Genomic DNA, 17847 nt, shown 5'->3' on the forward strand with positions numbered 1-17847 from the left:
AGCCGAGGTGCGTGTGGACCCTCTCCCTCCACAGAATCAAACAGAGGACCTCATTAGGTGGTGTGTGTGTGTGTGTGTGAGTGCGTGCGTTTGTATGCGTGTGCGCGCGCGCGTATGTGTGCATGTAAGTATGTGTGTCTGTATGTGTATGTGAGTGCGTGTCTGTGTGTGTGTGTGTGTGTGCGCATGTAAGTATGTGTGTCTGTATGTGTTTGTGTGTGCGTGTGTATGTATGTGTGTTTGTGTGTGCGCGTGCGCGTATGTGTGTATGTAAGTATGTGTGTCTGCGTGTGTGCATGTATGTGTGTGAGTGTCTATGTGTGTGTGTGTGTGTGTGTGTGTGTGCGCGCGCGCGCGCGCGTGTGTGTGTGGAGGTATAACTCTGAATAGCAGGCCAGCTACCTCTGGTGTGCCTGGTCGTGGTGAGGAATACAGATAAAAGCAGAACCCAGATGTAAGCTGTTTTTTTTTTTTTTCCCTGCCTTTTTTTTTTCTTCTTTCTTTTTTTTTATAACCCAGATCTGATCCTGGGAACACTTCAAAGACGTCTGATGTGTATCCCTCTTGAACAAGTTCCAGCGGCTTTGGTGCAAGCCTTAAAAAGCCTACCAAAATTCAAGTAAAGTGAACGCGTACCAAAATTAATTTTCGAAAGTTGGCTCCAACAACCTGAACTTCTGGATCCAGCTCATTGCAAAACCTTTCCAAATTTATTGTTGCACAAGTGAGGATTGTGATGACGAAATTTAATTATTATTCTCTCAGTGATTAAATCTGTTCTGAGCAAGTATCTTTTGCGAATCACAGAAAAATACATAACCGTCACCTTGGGAGAAATGGAACTCTTTGAACCTCCCTCGCTTGGAGGTTTGTTCAGAAATGAGAGGAGAGACCGTAGTTCTTTCATCTTTTTTTTATTTATCTTTAGAAGCTGTTAGTGGTTTAAAGAGAAGATTTCTTGACACACTTTCACGGCCATTGCTGAAGGTCTCCTAAGAAAATGTCAAGCAGTTCACAATAAAACAGCGAACGCGTACATTTTCTTTTCCACATATTCCCTCAAATGATGGCCGGTTTTGTTGAACAGAACGCAAATGTTGGTAAACTTGGCGATTGCTCGGGGAGGGGGAAGGGGTTGGCTGTTGCATTATGGGCCAGCCTGGTGTGGCTGGAGGACTGAAAATGAAGTCAAGAGGCACGTGAATCACCCAATTCAGTACTAAAGTACTTGAACTGCAGTCCAAAGAACACAGTCAAGAGCTGTCCCCAAAACAGGCTTTAAACGAGCAAAGGACTCCATCCTTAACAAAACCGCCCCCCATCCCAGTGTTCTCCTTATTCCGCGGGGAGCGGGCGTGACACAGCCTGTGACCGAGCACTCCATCTTCCAGCCTCCGAGCGCTTGGACGAGACCTGCACGGACGAGATAGGGCCGCGGTGCGTTTCATCAGAGTGCCGTCTGCGGCTGCCTCGGACGGGAGGAGATGACGGGAGTTTGTTACGTAGCGACTGCGCTTTCCCGCTGTCCGATATCGTTTCACATTCACAAGAGAAAGCAAAGGTTCTCGACAACGGCACAACAACGGGGAGCCTCCTAAGGCACCGTGCATAGGATTACACCATCGGAACACAGCATGTCTACATGTTCACAATCGCTAGACGCTATGCGAAACCGGGAAATTAAAACAACTGCACAGCAGTAAAAAGGTCATTATTGTCGAGTACAGATACATACACAGATATCTTCTCAGACATACAGAGGAACATTTTGGAAGGTCAGTTTTCAGGAAAGAACATGTAACACAAGGCTATAAACTGACTATATAAACTGAAAGTTTAAATTACTCAATTTTCCCATTCTTGCGAATTTCATAGGTGTCAAATGCGTTTGCCATTCGAGGTTCTCCTGGTACCTTTGGACAGACGCCTGAGCAAATTCGCGCTTTGAACAGTGAGGAAGAGACCGTCCGCATTTGTTCGGTCCAAACGCATTCGAACTGGCGTGCAATTATCAACGCGCATTAGTACCGCCCCCCTGTGGCTGCAAAAACATTGCTGAATCCTTATAATTTGAAACATTACCCTTCTCACTTTTATTGTTACTAAGGCACATTTCGGTTAAAGGACAGAAAGAAGAAAACGTTCCGGTCAGCGCTGGAATTATTAAGCCTGTAGTTCAGAAGTAATTGAGATAAAAGTCCCCTCCCACTGGAAACCTATTCTGTACTGTGGGGTGGAGCCAGATGTGGAAGCTGCCATCAAACCTTGATGTGGAGCACATGCAGCCAGCGTCCGCAGGATGTGTTAATGTGGATTAAAAGGGAACGTACACCGGAAATGGGCTCAAACACGGACTCGTAATGCTCGGAATGGCAAAGAATGGTAAGCTGCTCCCTTTTCTTAGGGAAAAATGGCTTTCGCTTGACAACGGATTATTTTGGGATTTCTGACTCGATCGTCTCCCTTGGGGTGTTTGCTATCTGGTATCCGGTATCTAGGGCTTGTTGCCTTTTCTTTATTTCTTTTAAAAAAAGAATAATTTGGTGCTCGATGTGGGGCTGAGAATGTCCAATTCCCACCCTAATTTGGAACAGCCAATTAGCTGCTGCCGCAGGCTTGTTAATGCGAGACCACCCAGCCGGTTCGGGAGTGACATCCACGGTTCTCCCCTGAAACTTGTGGTGTTGCCAGGTGCTTCTTTTCACACCGCAGACCACGGCTAAGCTCGTACAGAGCGGAGTCAGAGGAAGACCTTTCATGTGCTGCTTTAGCCTGCAGTCCACGGGTACTCAGTCAACCAGCGGGGGTCTCCTGAGAGCGATGAAACGCGGATCCCTATCTGACCGAACCCTCCATTGCCCTACGGAGCTACCAGCCCCAGTTGGCACTGTCATGGTCCAGATTTGATCCAAGACCACGTGGCTCATCCATGCACCATAGCATGGTGCCTTAACCTGGCCAGAAACCCACCAAGTTATGGTTTCCTGCATGACGAAGGGCCATTTTTCCTGTAGCTGTGTCTTTAAAAGATGGCAGAAGTTAGTGACATTGTTTTAAGCTCACGGTTAGTAGTGAGACGTGTCACGTCAGTGGACGTGAGTCCCTGACTTGATACAAAGGCGAAGGGGAACAAATGATTGCAAATTAGTGACCAATAATGCTACTTCCCTTCAGAAGGGAACACCTTTGAGCCAGAGATAGCAGTCCCAAGGTATGCTGCTCTACTGTGTTTTCAGCACAATGCGCACACATGAAATTTTACCAACAATTTATCATTTATTCTCTGAGTTTTGACTTTTTGTTTTTTTCCCCCCGCCCCCAGTGGAGGTTCCCTTTCAATCTGAAGAAAGAAAGTTTACGAAAGTCGTCAAAATAAATACGGAAAATTATTTTTAAAATTCACATTAAAATTCACGTACCATTCAGCTACACAGCTCTTTCCACTTTTTCAATTTATGCCTCCTTTAAAACTACAAAAATAGACTATGGATACAAAGCAATTTCTTAAATTAATTACAGGTTAAGTTTGTTTATGGCACTGCTGTTTTAACGGTGATCTTCAAATTAAAACCAAGGAGACATTTAGGCGAGATCAGGAATGCAGTCACTGAACTTCAACGGCTCAGTACTGACGGCTAACTGGGGCGGCTTTGCAGTTACACAATCGAAAAAACACAAAAACAAAAATGCGCGGATTCCCTTTAATTTATGCTTATTTATGAGTTGAGTGTCTGCCGTAACAATTTCGCCGTTTCCTCTGCCGGAATTGCTGCACAACGTAGTTGCGAAAGGATGGTAACACGGCACTAAGGTTTTACAAAAGCAGCTGGAAGAACTCAAGGTTGCACCAGGATGGTCGAGAACGATGGCGGTCCCAAGTTCAGGACTTCACATTGTCGTGTTGTTTTGCGGTCATTTCATTCTAGTTTCACTGTAGGCTACGTACACTCCGACAGCTCAGAAATTACACCCTTACGTTAGCGATCGTCCACAGTGTGCTTTCACATAAGTAGCAGTAACCTCTATGATATAAGCGTGCGTTCCACGGTAAAAGCTAACTAATTAGACCGTTTGTTTGAAGATTTCTCAGTCTTGTTTCACAGAATATTTCACTAGAGAGACAAAGCCTGCCTTATTATTAACAAACTGAAAGACTGAGGAGGAGATTGTAGTGCTTGCACGAGACGGACTAACTACGCGGTCTTCTCCAAAGCTTTAATCTGCAAACTAAATTGGTCCACTAAAGAGAATGTTCAGACACGTGGTATAAGAGCGCAGGGCACGAAACTTGCAAACACACAGTCGAGTTCAGTCCAAGGCATTTTACACAAAATGGCCGACACTCTAGTTAGTCTACTATACATGGAACTAGCGGACTATTTGAGAGACTGCCTGGGTTTTGTGGAAAAATGAACATTCTAAACATCCCAGTAAACCTTTCAATCTGCAACACCAGCGCTGCCTGGTTTTAGTAACTATGACTGTATGCCGGGTACATGAGAGCAAAAGAGCTGATTTCATAGAATAAAAACAATAACAATCTTCAAAATAACCTTTTAAAAAATAATAATAACAACACGATAATCATTCACGATTTGTCGGCCATGATCAGGTTTCAGAAGTGACGGTTCTACATAAAGCAAATGGCCTCTTTATAAACGCAATAGAAATAAAACCGGTTTTTAAAAAGTTAATTTCCTCTTATAAAGCTTTCTGGATAAAGACTGCACGATTAAAAAATATATATATATAATACTATTCTCAATCTTTTCTACACAGGAAGAAATTCAACATCTTATTATTAAAGCCGGTGAAAGATGCAGGGCTTATTTCTGCTGTGACGTTTGCCACTGGAATGATACGCGGGGGGATGTGGCGTCTCCAGCCGCGATGGGCTCGTGGGGGAGGATCTGGCTGGCCGCTGTGAGAGCGCGAGCCTGTGGCAGTATGGGGAGAAGGAGGTTAAGGCCTGGTTTCTAAGCTACGTCTTAAGAAAAAGTCTCCCGCTTAGCGATTGGCGGTTTTGTCCTGCCCCCCTCCCCACCCTGAGTTTTTTCGGTACCTTTGGACTGCTAAAATAAGCCCTGCATCAGTACTGAGCTCTGGTACCCCCCTCCCCCCCACCCTCCCTTCCCATGACGTTAGAGGTCCGTCACTTTGTTCTCCAGGGCAGCCGCTAACTGCTGCAGCCTCAGGGTCAGCTGCTTGCTCTGAGCGGCAGGGTCCTCTTCCAGAGAGGCGATGATCTGGAAGGGGGGGGGGGGGGTGAGAGAGACAGAGAGAAAGCGAGACAGAAACAGTTCAACTCTGCTCACAAAGAAAAATCAATCAACAATCCTTTATTCATATAGCACATTTCATATGCCTTATTGCAACACAAAGTGCTCCACAGTAAATTAAAAGAACAGGCAAATTAGATAAATGATAAGATGCTTTCATATTTGTATACATGAAGGAGGAACATTGCCTGACCCAGGCCTTCAAACAGCCAGATGCCTCAATAAGAACTGCATACTCCTGCCTAGACCTTTCAGACATTCAGTAAAACGTTGAGGCGGAGAAGCTGTTGCCCACCTGGTCATAGTACTTGCTTGCGTACTGGTACAGTCGATGCAAGGCCACCTGTGTGTTGAGTTTGTCTGTGTGGGCCTGGGAGATGCAAAAGGAGGACAAACGTCAAGCTCTGTGGTTTTTGCAGGATAGTATGTATAGTATGAATTATGCATGCAACGTATGGATGTAAAGCATGGATTATGGATGTAAAGTATGGATGTGAAGAATGGATTATGGATGTAATGTATGGATGTAAAGTATGGATTATGGATGTAAAGCATGGATTCTGCTGTAGTTCTCACTTGTCACCACTCAGACCACAGAGTCAGTGATTACTACAAGCACAGACCCGGCTTGCAGCTCAACCGAGAGCTCAAGTTGACCACGGGAATGATATTTTTTTGTTGCCACGGATAGCTCGGTGTAACAAACGTGGAGTCTGAGCAGAAAGGTCAATCAAGCTGGCTTAATGGGAGCAAACCACTGATCTGTGTGGTGCCCGTGTGGTGCCCGTGCATTGATCGAGGCGGAGGGGCGTCTGCTCTTACCCGCGACACTTCCGCCAGGTGCGTGTTCATGTCCTGGTCACTGACCGGCACCATCTGCCTGATGCCATTGTAGTAACTGTGGAGAGAGGACCGCATCCGGTCATCAAATGGTCATGGAAAGCATCGCTGATCTCCATACCCTGATAAAACCACAGATTCTATAGTCCTGCCAGATACCCAGCTCCAGTGTTTTAATATTATGTTACCGTTTCGGGGCAGTTGAATCGGCTGTTTTGATTTTTGCCTTTATTCGTGAAGATGGATTTTGTGCACTGAAATATAGCTCTGCAAATACCTGCCACTGGCTGGGTTTCATGTTAAGAAGTAGAGCAGATGAAAGACTGCAGGAGCTGCACATCTGGCTCGTGTACAGAATCTGTGACACAACGTTACAAGGGAAAGGGCATCTGCAGTCCGCGGTCTAGATCGCTGCAGACCGTGGTGGAGAAATGCCAATCTGGCTAAGGCCCCGTTTACACCTGAACGACTCTGGGAAATGCAGAGAACCTGATATGCCACACAGTAAAATCAAGTGTATACAGATCATTAATAGGATGCACAGAAATCCGATTTGTCAGTTGAGTGGGTGTGAGTGCAAATGTGGCCTTACTCATCCACCATCTTCTTGTAAGTGGAGATCTCCTTTGCATAGAGTAATTTGTTGCTTGGGGAATCCTGGAAGAGAGGTGGAGAGAAAGTACAGATGAGATTTTTGCCTTTAGAAATCGTGTCTCCTCACTGGTTGCCGGTACAGAGACCACGCCTACCGCTCCTCCCCCGGCTAAGCCCTGCCGCCCCCCCCCCTCACCCGGCTGAGCTTGTGCTCGGTCTTGGTGCAGGCATCCATGAAGGTCTGGGCGATGACCGACAGGGAGGCGTCCACCACCTCGGTCACGTGAACGTCAAAGATGAAGTGGGGGTTCTTCAGGATGTTCACCCAGAATCTTAGTGGCAAGCTGTGGAAACAACAAAGTCATTAGTCTGATAGACCCACATGACATAGCCATTAGTCTGGTAAACCCGCATGATATAGTCATTAGTCTGATAAACCCGCATGACATAGTCATTGGTCCAGTAGACCCACATGAAATAGTCATTGGACCGATAGACTCGCCTGACATAGTCATTGGTCTGATAGACTCGTATCATGGAGTCATTGGACCGATAGACTCGCCTGACATAGTGATTGGTCTGATACACCCGTATCACATAGTCATTGGTCTGATAGGCCCGCATGACATAGTCATTAGTCTGACAGACCTGCACCACAGACTCTAAATATTCATTAAAAAAAGCAGGCGTGTGGCACTGTGCTCAGATTACTCTGCCGAGCCCTGCGAACGCACTGCCGCTATTTTTCAGTGCTGAAAGCTGTGGCTTCTCTCCGTTTAATCTCCCTGCAATCAATGTGGGAAAGATCCGGGCTCCGATTTGTGCGCGCCTTTCGCGGCTGAATAGAAGCTCACACAAAGCCCCTGCCAGAAAAAATCCATTCTAAGTGGTGAAGGTGGATTTTTCCACAGGCAGAAAATAGATACAGAGAGCGAAAAAGAGAGAAAGGAGGATAGAGAGAGACAAATTCAGGAATTTTTGCATGATAGCTAACAGTCCTCCTGGCACTGGACAAAAAAAACAGGGACACTAATATCTTGTTTGTAGTCATAGTCATACAATGGATCCACGCATTCATATTTAATTAGAAAGTCTCTGTTGGTTCGGGAAAAATAAACAAAACAAGCCGTCTGCTATAATTACACCTCTCATCTCCCCAGAATGAAGTGCTCTTTTGCCCTCAGCGAGTTCCTCCAATTCTGCCTGTCAGTCAATTACAACCGTGTAGCAGACAGCCTGAATGCTTAAGTGCCAATTCGGCATTAAATTATTCAGAGAACTGTCGTGGAAGGGCACGCGTGTTACGCTCTTCGAGAACACGGGAGGCGCGGGAAAGGGACTGGGCGGGGCCGAAAGGCCTGACTTGCACCCTCGCGACATTTCTGGGAGGTGTCCTCCGGGTGGTGGGTGGGGGTGGGGGGGACACACGCACCTGTTGGTTTTCCAGATGTGGACGGTCTCTTCGTCCACGTTGTCGTGCTTGAGCGCCTGCTCGTCCAGGAAGTCGAAGAAGTACTTGATCGCCGGGGGCACCGTCATGCCCGGGCACAGGACGCCCCGGAAGAAGTCGTCGACAAACTGCTGCAGCGTGCCCTGTAAACCAGGCAGCACAGCGGGTCAGTACAGCTACAGCACAGCACAGTACAGCACTGCTGCTGGTAGGGAGGCTGAGGTGCACCATGAGAGACACCCAGAAAAACACCCCCATACACAACCGCGAATGTGCACGCATGCACACACAGACGCACACAGACACACACATACCTTTCCTTTTTGCATCTGGAAGGCCCTCACAGACCCCCCTCTATCTGCTCTAACACTCATGTGAACCCACCATTACAGGATGCAAGCACACTGAACAAAGCTACACATCCTGATGAGGGCACACATTTTGAGATTTACAAGCGGCTTAGATTGGATAAGACCACAAAAAGGACTTAGTCTTCATTTTCAATACAGACATATGACTGTAGAGTTAGAGAAACAACAAACTGAGATTTCTGGTAATGCTGTCTGTCCTCAGATATAAAAGTAGCTTCCAAGACTATTGCCCCCCTGAGACTTGAAGATTGACTAGCCCATTTTAAACAGACTCACATATGAACATCCACCATCAGTTATATTCAGTCTGGTCATGCTGATAAGGATTCAAGGCAATTCTTTGTTCTCTGAAAAAATGCCGCTTGAAAAAGGAATGCGGTGCCACATATCGATACGTTTTGAAATGCAAGTACTTTTTCTTGTTTTAATAGTCAATTCCGAACGAGCGTAAAACTCAGAGAATGAATGATTGGTTCCTTCAAAGTCTAGAGCCAATCATCTCTCATCAGCTTTCACCACGCTAATTTTCTGGAGGGGGTTTCAGATGAGTTTTAGACATAATAATAATGTAAAGTGCTCACCCACCTGGGTGAGCTGTTATGAGCCGGAAGCCTACCGATCAGTTCAGGTGGAAAAAAGGAGATTGACTAAACAATCAGAGAGCTAATTTAGGAATTTTGTCATGCCACAGTGGAACCCCCAACTCCTTGCAGGATCTTTTTCTCCTAATTTGGAATGCCAAGTCATATTTTTCCACCAGTGGCAGATGCTGCCACCTCCGCTATTGGTTTGCAAGACCGTAGATGAGACACAGTTGACGCTGGTGCCCACCGTGCCTTAAAGCCACAGTAGAGGTAGCTTTGTTTTAGAAGATTAAGCGTGCCGAACCGAGAACACGCGTGAGCGTGGCTCGCCTACCTTGACGGAGAGCAGCCGGGTCAGGTAAATCTCGGTGATGGCTTTGGTCATGGACTTGTCCTTCACGCTGCCCCTCTTGGACTTGATCTCGTCCAGCTCCTCTGCTGTGCGGACCAGGTGGAACACCTTGTCCTCGTCCAGCAGGGCGTTTTCTGGAAGCGGGAAGTGTGTGATTACGGAGTAAATCATTATTTAACAAACCGGCAACTTTCACTGCAGTGTGTCACACGAAATAGATGTAGACCATAGCTGTATCATCGATGGCAAATAATTCACGTTACGTCCAGATAAATAAATTTCAACTTCAAAGCAGCGTGGTAAGTTTAACCAAATTAAAAGCTTTGTTTGATAATGAGAGACTATAAGATGATGACACGGATCAAGACAAGGGCCGTTTCTCAAAGGAGCGTTCTAGAAAATGGCAAACACTGAGTTAGCGCACGATACAGGGAACTAGTGGACCATTCCAGAATCAGCCAATGACTGCTGCTGCTTGTAGCTGCCCTGTTTTGCCCAGTGCCTGATGGGATACATGCTAGAGGACCGAGGAATGTCACTCACTCTCTTCGTGGCTGTCCTGGTGCTGGTTGACAGACTGCGGGGGGTGCGGCACCCGGGACAGGACCAAGGTAGCGTTGTCTCGCACCTGCAAGGCAACACGTGGCGCTTGACCCAAACGGAGAATGTGCACAGTAGAGCACACGGAAAGACGCGACACCAGTCTCGGAGGCTACATTTAGACCAGGGGGGGTCAAGCTCCAGTCTTGGAAGGCCGCAGCGTCTGCTGGGTTTTGATGAATTACAGCACCAATGATTAATTTGAGTCACTGACTGGCTAAAGGCTTTGATTGGTTGTTGATCGAAAGAAAACCGCAAATACCAGCAGACACCGCGGCCTCCAGGACTGGGGTTTGACCCCCTTGATTTAGACTGTTGCACATCGGGCCCCGTTTTGCTCAAACTTGGTCTACTTTTGTCTAACCGTTCACACATTGTCTCTTGTTACTTGTGTGTGGCCCTGCTTATTTGGAGACACCGCTCTTCAAAACTCTGTGAGCAAAAGGTATGTATGCAGGATGTGTGGCGTATGATGTAGAAAAAAACACATCTGATCTGTTTGCACACATGGGGTAACTTCAAGAGAATCAAAACGTACTAATGTGGTTAACTTGCATCTGAAAACCCTATTTCCACGTGTTTTTTGCTTTACAAAGGATGAAAAAAGTTGTTTCAAGATTGGTTCAAATGTGTCAGATAATCACGACGGTCCAAACGCAGCCCGAGATTGGACACTCACGTTATAGTGCGCCAAGGTGTTCATCCGCTTCCACCTGCCCTCTTTCTGTGATGTCACGTCCAGGTCTGACAGGATCTGCCCCGTGGAGCCGGGGCGCCACTCTGTGGAGGAGGCAGGGAGTGCAGGAGAGGCTGTGACACTCAAACCACCATTCGCATGCGTTTATCAATTCCCTGAATGCTGCGCACGCTGCAACACCCTCAAACATTTCACGCCATGGATGTGGACCTCTGTTCTTTTTATGCAAATACTGTAACCCTCTGAAGAGTAGGTTTTTTGTAATGTTTCTCAGTAAGTGTTCTAGAACTCTGCTGCTTCCAGTTACCAGTAGCGACTGTTACATCAGCAATAGAATGTTCAGCCAGGAACATTCTAATCATGTATTTGTAATGTCACACCTGAAAGGGAAAATAATGGAAGAAAAGTGAAGCGGTTTCCGGCACGTGGGCTGAGGCTGGGATTGGCCCCGCCCCCTCACCTAGAGTGACACCGTCGGCCTTGGGTCTTTGGGAGTAGGACAAGTTCCTGTACACCTGCTCGATGATCTTCTCCTTCACCTGGGAGATGGTGTCGCAGTTCAGCACCTTCACCAAGGTGACGTCCGGCCCTTCCGCCTGCACCAGGACCTGCACAGACTGGGACGACCACAACACCGGTCAACCTGGAGCTCCGATGTCACCCGGTCAGGCCAATTCCCCTCCGCCCTAACAGGGCTTATCTGACCTCCATTTTGCGGTGGCACAAATTTTTAGCCACTCTGCTCAAACTGCCTTCATTTCACAACTGACGATAGACAAGATGTACACAGTGCAATTCTCAGTGCATTCATCAAACTAACCGAATCCATTAACACTAACAAATCTATAACTAATCTATTAACACAGCATTACCAACAGTAATGACATTAATCAATGCATAGTTAAATGGATTAGTTAAAATCTCATGCAGCAAAAGTCGAAAAAACACGGAAAATCGATTCATTAAAATGCATGAAAAAAAAATGTATTTCACAGTTTATTACCACCATTATGCAAAGTATTAGATAGTCTTAATGTACCTCAAACCCTTCTGTGCTTTGCAAAAGCAATGGGGAAAAAAGGACTTGTCAACCAAAGCAATTGTTAATGTGAATTAATGTAAAGTTAATGTCAGTGTTAATCTACGTAATTTTCCAATTTTCAACTATTCTTAAAAGATTACTCAGTACTCAAATTATGAACTTTCAAGCTCAGGCGAGCAAGTTGTCGCTTTGGAGAAAGACATCAATCAAATCAAAACCCAACCGCTGCGTGCATAAATGAATAAATTGCCTTTCGCGTGAATTCCTGTTTCTGAAATCTGAAACTAATTTCTCATCAAGGCGATGACACGGCCGCTGCAGCGCTGTTCAGCGCTAGGCTGAAGTCACATCACGCAGTCGCCACGCGAGTAATATAACAGCTGCGCGAGGGAGAAAAAAAAAACAAAAAACACGTTTTCGGTTACTTTGCAACGTCTTATGGCCCTATTAGTCAAGTTGTTATCTTTAAAATTTTGAAAACGATATTTATTGCACGTCAGGAATTCCTCGCCTCGGTCACATCAGTGTGGCGCCTTCTGCTGAGAAACGAAGGATGTCGGTTTGAGAGCGAACGGCGACGGCTGCGTGTTGGGAACGTGTGTGTGGCCGTTCATGTGGAGTTTCATTGCTCACGGAAAATGTGTGTGTGTGTGTGTGACAGAGAGGTAAACCTAGGCCCATATTTGGAAATCATCTCTTTTGCCTTTTAGCTCAAAACGAGTAAGGATATTGGACGTGGGAAACCTGATTCTAGATTGTCTCGGATGCTTAATGAATACAGGCCCTGATCTGGGATCAGTTTGGCCTTTTAGTGCGTAACGCATGAGGTCATGACATGGGCCTTGGAACCCTGAGCCTAGATCTGTGCTCCGAGTCTCCTACTCACGTACTTCATGGAAACGGGCCCTAACCTTTGGTCAGGTCATCCTTTCAGCGCAACGAATAAGTTTTGGATGTGTAACCTCCGAAAAAAAAAAAAAAAAAGATTCAAACCTTTCACCAAACCTTTGAATCTTTTGGCTTCATTATGACAAAAAACATGGACCTCTCATGGGATTTGGTTAACGCAGTGTGATCTACATATAGTTCAGAAGTGTAAGGTTAGGGTGTGGGTGTGGATGGCCCAGGTCCCAGGGCGTACCAGCGTGCAGTACTCCACGTCGTCTCCCAGCAGGCCCGTGTCGTTCAGGGTGTACTTGGCCTTCTTCACCACCGCGTCCACGGGGCCCTTCTCCACCTGGTGCTTAATGGCCTTGAACAGCTTGTACAGGGGCTCCCCGGCAGAGTCCTACAGTGCACACAGCACAGCCTGTCACAACTCACTCACAGTCACCCAGTCGTATTGAAACAGCACAGGCTATATCACAGAGCTCACTCAGTCACCCAGTTATATCGCAACAGCACAGGCTATATCACAGAGCTCACACAAAGTCACTCATTTATATCGCTACAGCACAGGCTATATCACAGAGCTCACTCAGTCACTCAGCTATATCGCAACAGCGCAGGCTATATCAGAGAGCTCACACAAAGTCACTCAGTTATATTGCAACAGCACAGACTCTATCACAGAGCTCACTCACAGTCACTCAGCTATATCGCAACAGCACAGGCTATATCACAGAGCTCACTCACAGACACTCAGTTGTACTGCAAAACTCGCTGACAGTCACTCGGTTATACCAGAACAGCACAGCCTCAGTCACAAAGCTCACTCACAGCCACTGTTTTCTCAAAATAGCATGGCCTCAAATCACAGAGGTACTTCATCGAATCACTCCAGAGGTTGACCATAAAATTTAGATTTACGGTTTTCCGTAAAAGCCATGTCATATGTAACATGGTGTAACATTTTTCACCAGTCTTTTATGGGGTTCTCATTGCAAAATCGATAAACTGCCACCACTCTCCAAATGACATCAAAACAGATTACCTTCAATGTTCGCTGGGCTCTGATTTTTTTTTTTTTAAAGCTGCTGAAAGAACACAAGATATGTCCTAAAAAGGAAAAGAAACTCTACCGCACAGAAAAGGCTTGCTGAAGAACAAGTCTCCAGAGGAACAGGGACCAAACTGCAAGAGAAAGCTAGCGTTACGGTACCTTCAGGAACTGGTAGAGACAGATGGACATCCAGTTGCACAGCATCCTCTCCACCACTGTCTCTGACCTACAGCCAAGAGGAGGGGGCAAAGGAGCACAGCCTGTCACCACCAACCGCAATTCGCAGCAGAGAACACTGAATCAACTGCCAATCGCAGCAGAAAGAACTGAATCAACTGCCAAATGTAGCAGAAAGAACTGAATCAACTGCCATTCGTAGCAGAGAGCACTCATTTGAGCGTTCTTGCGTGACTTGTGCGTTTCAGGTTCTTAATGTGATGTGACTTTGGGGTTCTTGCTGCGACTGACCTGCGGAGCATGAGTTTGGGGTTCTAGCTGTGACCGACCTGCGGAGCATGAGTTTGGGGTTCTTGTTTGACGCGAGTTTGGGGTTCTCGCTGTGACTGACCTGCGGAGCATGAGTTTGGGGTTCTTGTGTGACGTGAGTTTGGGGTTCTCGCTGTGACTGACCTGCGGAGCATGAGCTTGGGGTTCTTGCTGTGGACGTACTGGTCCATCAGCTCCAGCAGCAGGGTCCTCATGATGTCGGTGTAGTACTCCAGCTTCCCGTGCAGGGCCACCGTCAGCAGGGAGGCGAAGTACACCTTCTCCCGGGCGTTGAAGTCCGGGCGCCCCTCCAGGGTGCGGATAAACTGAGCGCACGGACGACAGGCGTCACTCAAAACGACCGATCCGCTCGGTAAAAAGTACGGTCAAAGCAAACGACTGCTTTCAGCTCGTTCGTTTTTTGTTTTTTAGACACAGGCTTTCAAAACGTGAACATCATCTTTATTGCTTATAAACAATTGGTGCACAATGTGAACATTAGCCTACTGGCCTTAAATCATTGGCTTGCGGTAACAATGTTATATGACTGGCCTTAAATCATTGGTTTGCCATAAGACCATTATACGACTGGGCCTTAAATCATTGGTTTGCAATGTGAGTGTTAACCTCACTGCCTTTAAATCACAGGTTTGTAAAACAAATATTAATCTACACGGTCAGCATCAGCAGCCCTCTTTAATGGGCAAAGGAAGAGGTGTCTCTCGTTAGCACGTGGATACTCAGACCTAGACCTCGGATCCAAGTCCGGCCTTGGTTTTCTTTTCCCCCAGGTAATTAGCTTAACAATTAGTGCTACTGATTGGCCAGACTGTCTTCGCACCTGACTTCCCAGGTAAAGGGAGGGTGGAAAACCAGCAGTTCTTGAACCTCGAGGCCGTGATTTGAGTAACGGCATTAGCCTAAGCATAACCCTAATATTAACTCTACAGCCATGACGATTAAGACAGCCCACCTCCGTGGAGAGGAGCGAGCGAGTGGGCGGGTGCGAGTTTAGAGAGGGAGGCGGGGCCTACGTTGATGAGGAAGGTCTTGCTGTTGAGGAGGTTGGAGAACTGGTTGAGGCCCTGGGTCACCGTGGCCCGCCGGGCCTCGGGGATGTCCACCTTGCCCGTGATCATTACGTCGTTGGCGCCGTCCTTGGACGGCAGGAAGAAGACCCGGTCCGTGTAGGTCTTGAAGTCCAGGAAGGGGATCCGGGCCTCGCTCAGGTCGCTGGTGTGGTCCTCCATCTCAATCATCAGATCTGAAAGGGTTAACAATCTCATTTCCACCAGCCATGCCAGCAGTGGGGCAAGGAGTGGGCAATAGACTTATGGATTTTTTTTTTTTAGTTATTATTTATATGATCTGACACTTACTAAATGTACACATAAGCCTACAAGCCTTTTTCTTGTGCTCCAGTATGAAATATACTGTGGTCTGTTGGTGAACCAGCTTAGTGTAAAGAGCTAATTGGTCAATTATCAATCCATTTTTTAATCCACTTATTCCGCAGATGGTGCTGGAGCCTATCCCAGCATGCTTTGGATGAGAGGCAGGAATACAGCCTGGACAGGTCGCCAGTCCATCACAGGGCACACACACTCACACACTCATACCCAAGGGCAATTTAGACTCTACAATTAACCTAACTGGCCTGTCTTAGGACTGAGGGAGGAAACTGAAGCACCCACGCAAACACGGGGAGAGTCTTTTCGCTTTGAGGCAACCGTGCTACCCACTGTGCCGCCGTGCCACCCTAATTACTCAATTAAACCAAACAGACCAGGCCTCCAGGAAGGGAACTATCCACTTGACCACTTGAGTGATAGTGTACACTTTATCGTGTGTGCTGTTGGGTAACCAACATCATTGACTGGCTGGCGGCCATGTTAAGTGCTGAATAGGGACGGTGTGACGCGTCCGTGGAGGCGGACCTGTGAACTCCTTCTTGCAGCGGTCACGCACGCTCTCCTCCAGGTTCTCCAGCTGGTTCTTCACCTTCTCGTACTCCCTCTCCGCCTGCTGGCTCTTCCTCCTGCGTGGGGGCAAAACGCACAACATGGCTGCTGGTGAGCTGGTGTTGCAGGGGAGCTCCCCGCTGAGGAGAACTGCATGCTGGGAAACGCAGTCCTTTCACCTGTAGCAGTAGATGGACACGGCGATGATCAGCACCATGGGGATGATGATGGCGGGGATGATGATGGCCAGGGGCGCCTCGTACTTCTTCTCGTACTCGACCGAGCCCACCACCCACTCTCCCTTCCCAAACTTAATCTGGAATTGAGAGAAGGGAGGGGGGGGGGGGGGGAAGGCATTTATCATTTAGAGTTCATTACTCTATCTCCAAAATAAAGAGCTTTCAAAAATATGATTATTTTTTAAGTAAATGAAGTAGTATTATAATTATTTTATTGCTATTATTCCTGATATTGATATTATTATTACTGTTATGTTATTGTTATTATTGTCACTGTTATTATTGATATTATTACAGTTATTGTCATTGCTATTGTTGATATTTTTTAGTAATTACTGTTATGGATATTATTATTACTGTTACTGCTATTGTTGATAGTTATTGCTGTTGTTGATAGTTATGGTTATTATTACTGTTATAGATATTTTTATTACTGTTATTGCCATTGTTGATACTGTTATTGTTATTATTGTTGTTATAGATATTATTATTATTATTATTTAGTGTTATGGACATTGATATTGTTATAGTTGTTATAGAGGCCTGACTGTGCTCTGGCTCTCCTACAGATGGGTCTCTCACCATCAGCTCCAGCTCCTCGCTGGTGTCCCTCTTGGGCCGGTTGGATTTGGCTTTGGGCGGCGTGGGGGGCGGGTCCAGGAACAGCCGGTCTTTCTGCAGGGAGGTCACCGGGCACAGCGCGTCTCCCACGAACGCCTGCGCCTCCTCGCGGGTCATGGCGTCCGTGAAACCCCGGCCCTGGGGTGGGAACAGCAGGACGACTGGGTGGTTACCGTGGTTATCATAACCAAATCGCCATCTTTCACAGATATCACTGGGTTGCGATGTGAATCCACTAACCAAAATGACACTGTACTGAATAAGTGGTTTATTAATCTGGTAAATTATTTATGTTGAATGGCCAGACAAGAGGATTACCAGTGCATTATCTGCGTGGGGGCAATATAGAGATGCACACCATCGTCAGTGCGACACAGACAGTGCTGGCGTAGTGGGGACGTGCCCATTTTGGTAACGGATGTGACACCCGGGGGGGGAGGGTGGTGGTGCTTAGGAGGCGCGACGTGCTCACAGTGACTGAGATGATGCTGTTCTCCGTGATGACCCTCTTAGTGATGTCGTCGAAATGGGGGTTGGGGTGGTAGCTGAAGGACTCCAGGGGGGCCTGCACGTTGTCCAGGGCCACGTAGGCACTCAGGCACTTGGCGGAGTCCACCGCCGGCGAGTGGAAGTACAGCGCCGTGTTGTTTTTGCTCAGGGCCTCCTCCACAAACTCCTGGGGAGTCTGGGTCAGGAAAGCGTCCACGTTAATCTCTCGCCTTGTACACAGCCCGTGGTCAGGGGGGGGGGCAGCCCAGGCCTGCTGGTTTTTGTTTTTTCTTGGCAATT

The 17847-nt window shown here is 47.1% G+C and overlaps 1 protein-coding gene across 1 annotated transcript in view; it reads right to left on the minus strand.

The window, feature by feature from the left end:
* Positions 1 to 898: 898 nt before the first annotated feature.
* The window catches only part of LOC118219248 (plexin-B2-like), a 68356-nt gene continuing 51407 nt past the window's right edge, over positions 899 to 17847 (minus strand). The window contains exons 19-36 of the mRNA XM_035402255.1: positions 17531 to 17743; positions 17020 to 17196; positions 16378 to 16514; positions 16175 to 16275; positions 15272 to 15501; positions 14382 to 14563; positions 13911 to 13977; positions 12951 to 13097; positions 11228 to 11384; positions 10750 to 10850; positions 10014 to 10098; positions 9453 to 9604; positions 8146 to 8306; positions 6910 to 7057; positions 6712 to 6776; positions 6102 to 6177; positions 5575 to 5649; positions 899 to 5246 (exon numbers count right to left, since the gene is read on the minus strand). Of these exons, the coding sequence (XP_035258146.1) occupies positions 5142 to 5246; positions 5575 to 5649; positions 6102 to 6177; positions 6712 to 6776; positions 6910 to 7057; positions 8146 to 8306; positions 9453 to 9604; positions 10014 to 10098; positions 10750 to 10850; positions 11228 to 11384; positions 12951 to 13097; positions 13911 to 13977; positions 14382 to 14563; positions 15272 to 15501; positions 16175 to 16275; positions 16378 to 16514; positions 17020 to 17196; positions 17531 to 17743 (2379 nt within the window). The 3' untranslated portion in view covers positions 899 to 5141. The remainder of the gene's footprint in view (positions 5247 to 5574; positions 5650 to 6101; positions 6178 to 6711; positions 6777 to 6909; positions 7058 to 8145; positions 8307 to 9452; positions 9605 to 10013; positions 10099 to 10749; positions 10851 to 11227; positions 11385 to 12950; positions 13098 to 13910; positions 13978 to 14381; positions 14564 to 15271; positions 15502 to 16174; positions 16276 to 16377; positions 16515 to 17019; positions 17197 to 17530; positions 17744 to 17847) is intronic.

Source organism: Anguilla anguilla, chromosome 19 (genome assembly GCF_013347855.1).
Source record: "Anguilla anguilla isolate fAngAng1 chromosome 19, fAngAng1.pri, whole genome shotgun sequence".
Taxonomy (NCBI): domain Eukaryota; kingdom Metazoa; phylum Chordata; class Actinopteri; order Anguilliformes; family Anguillidae; genus Anguilla; species Anguilla anguilla.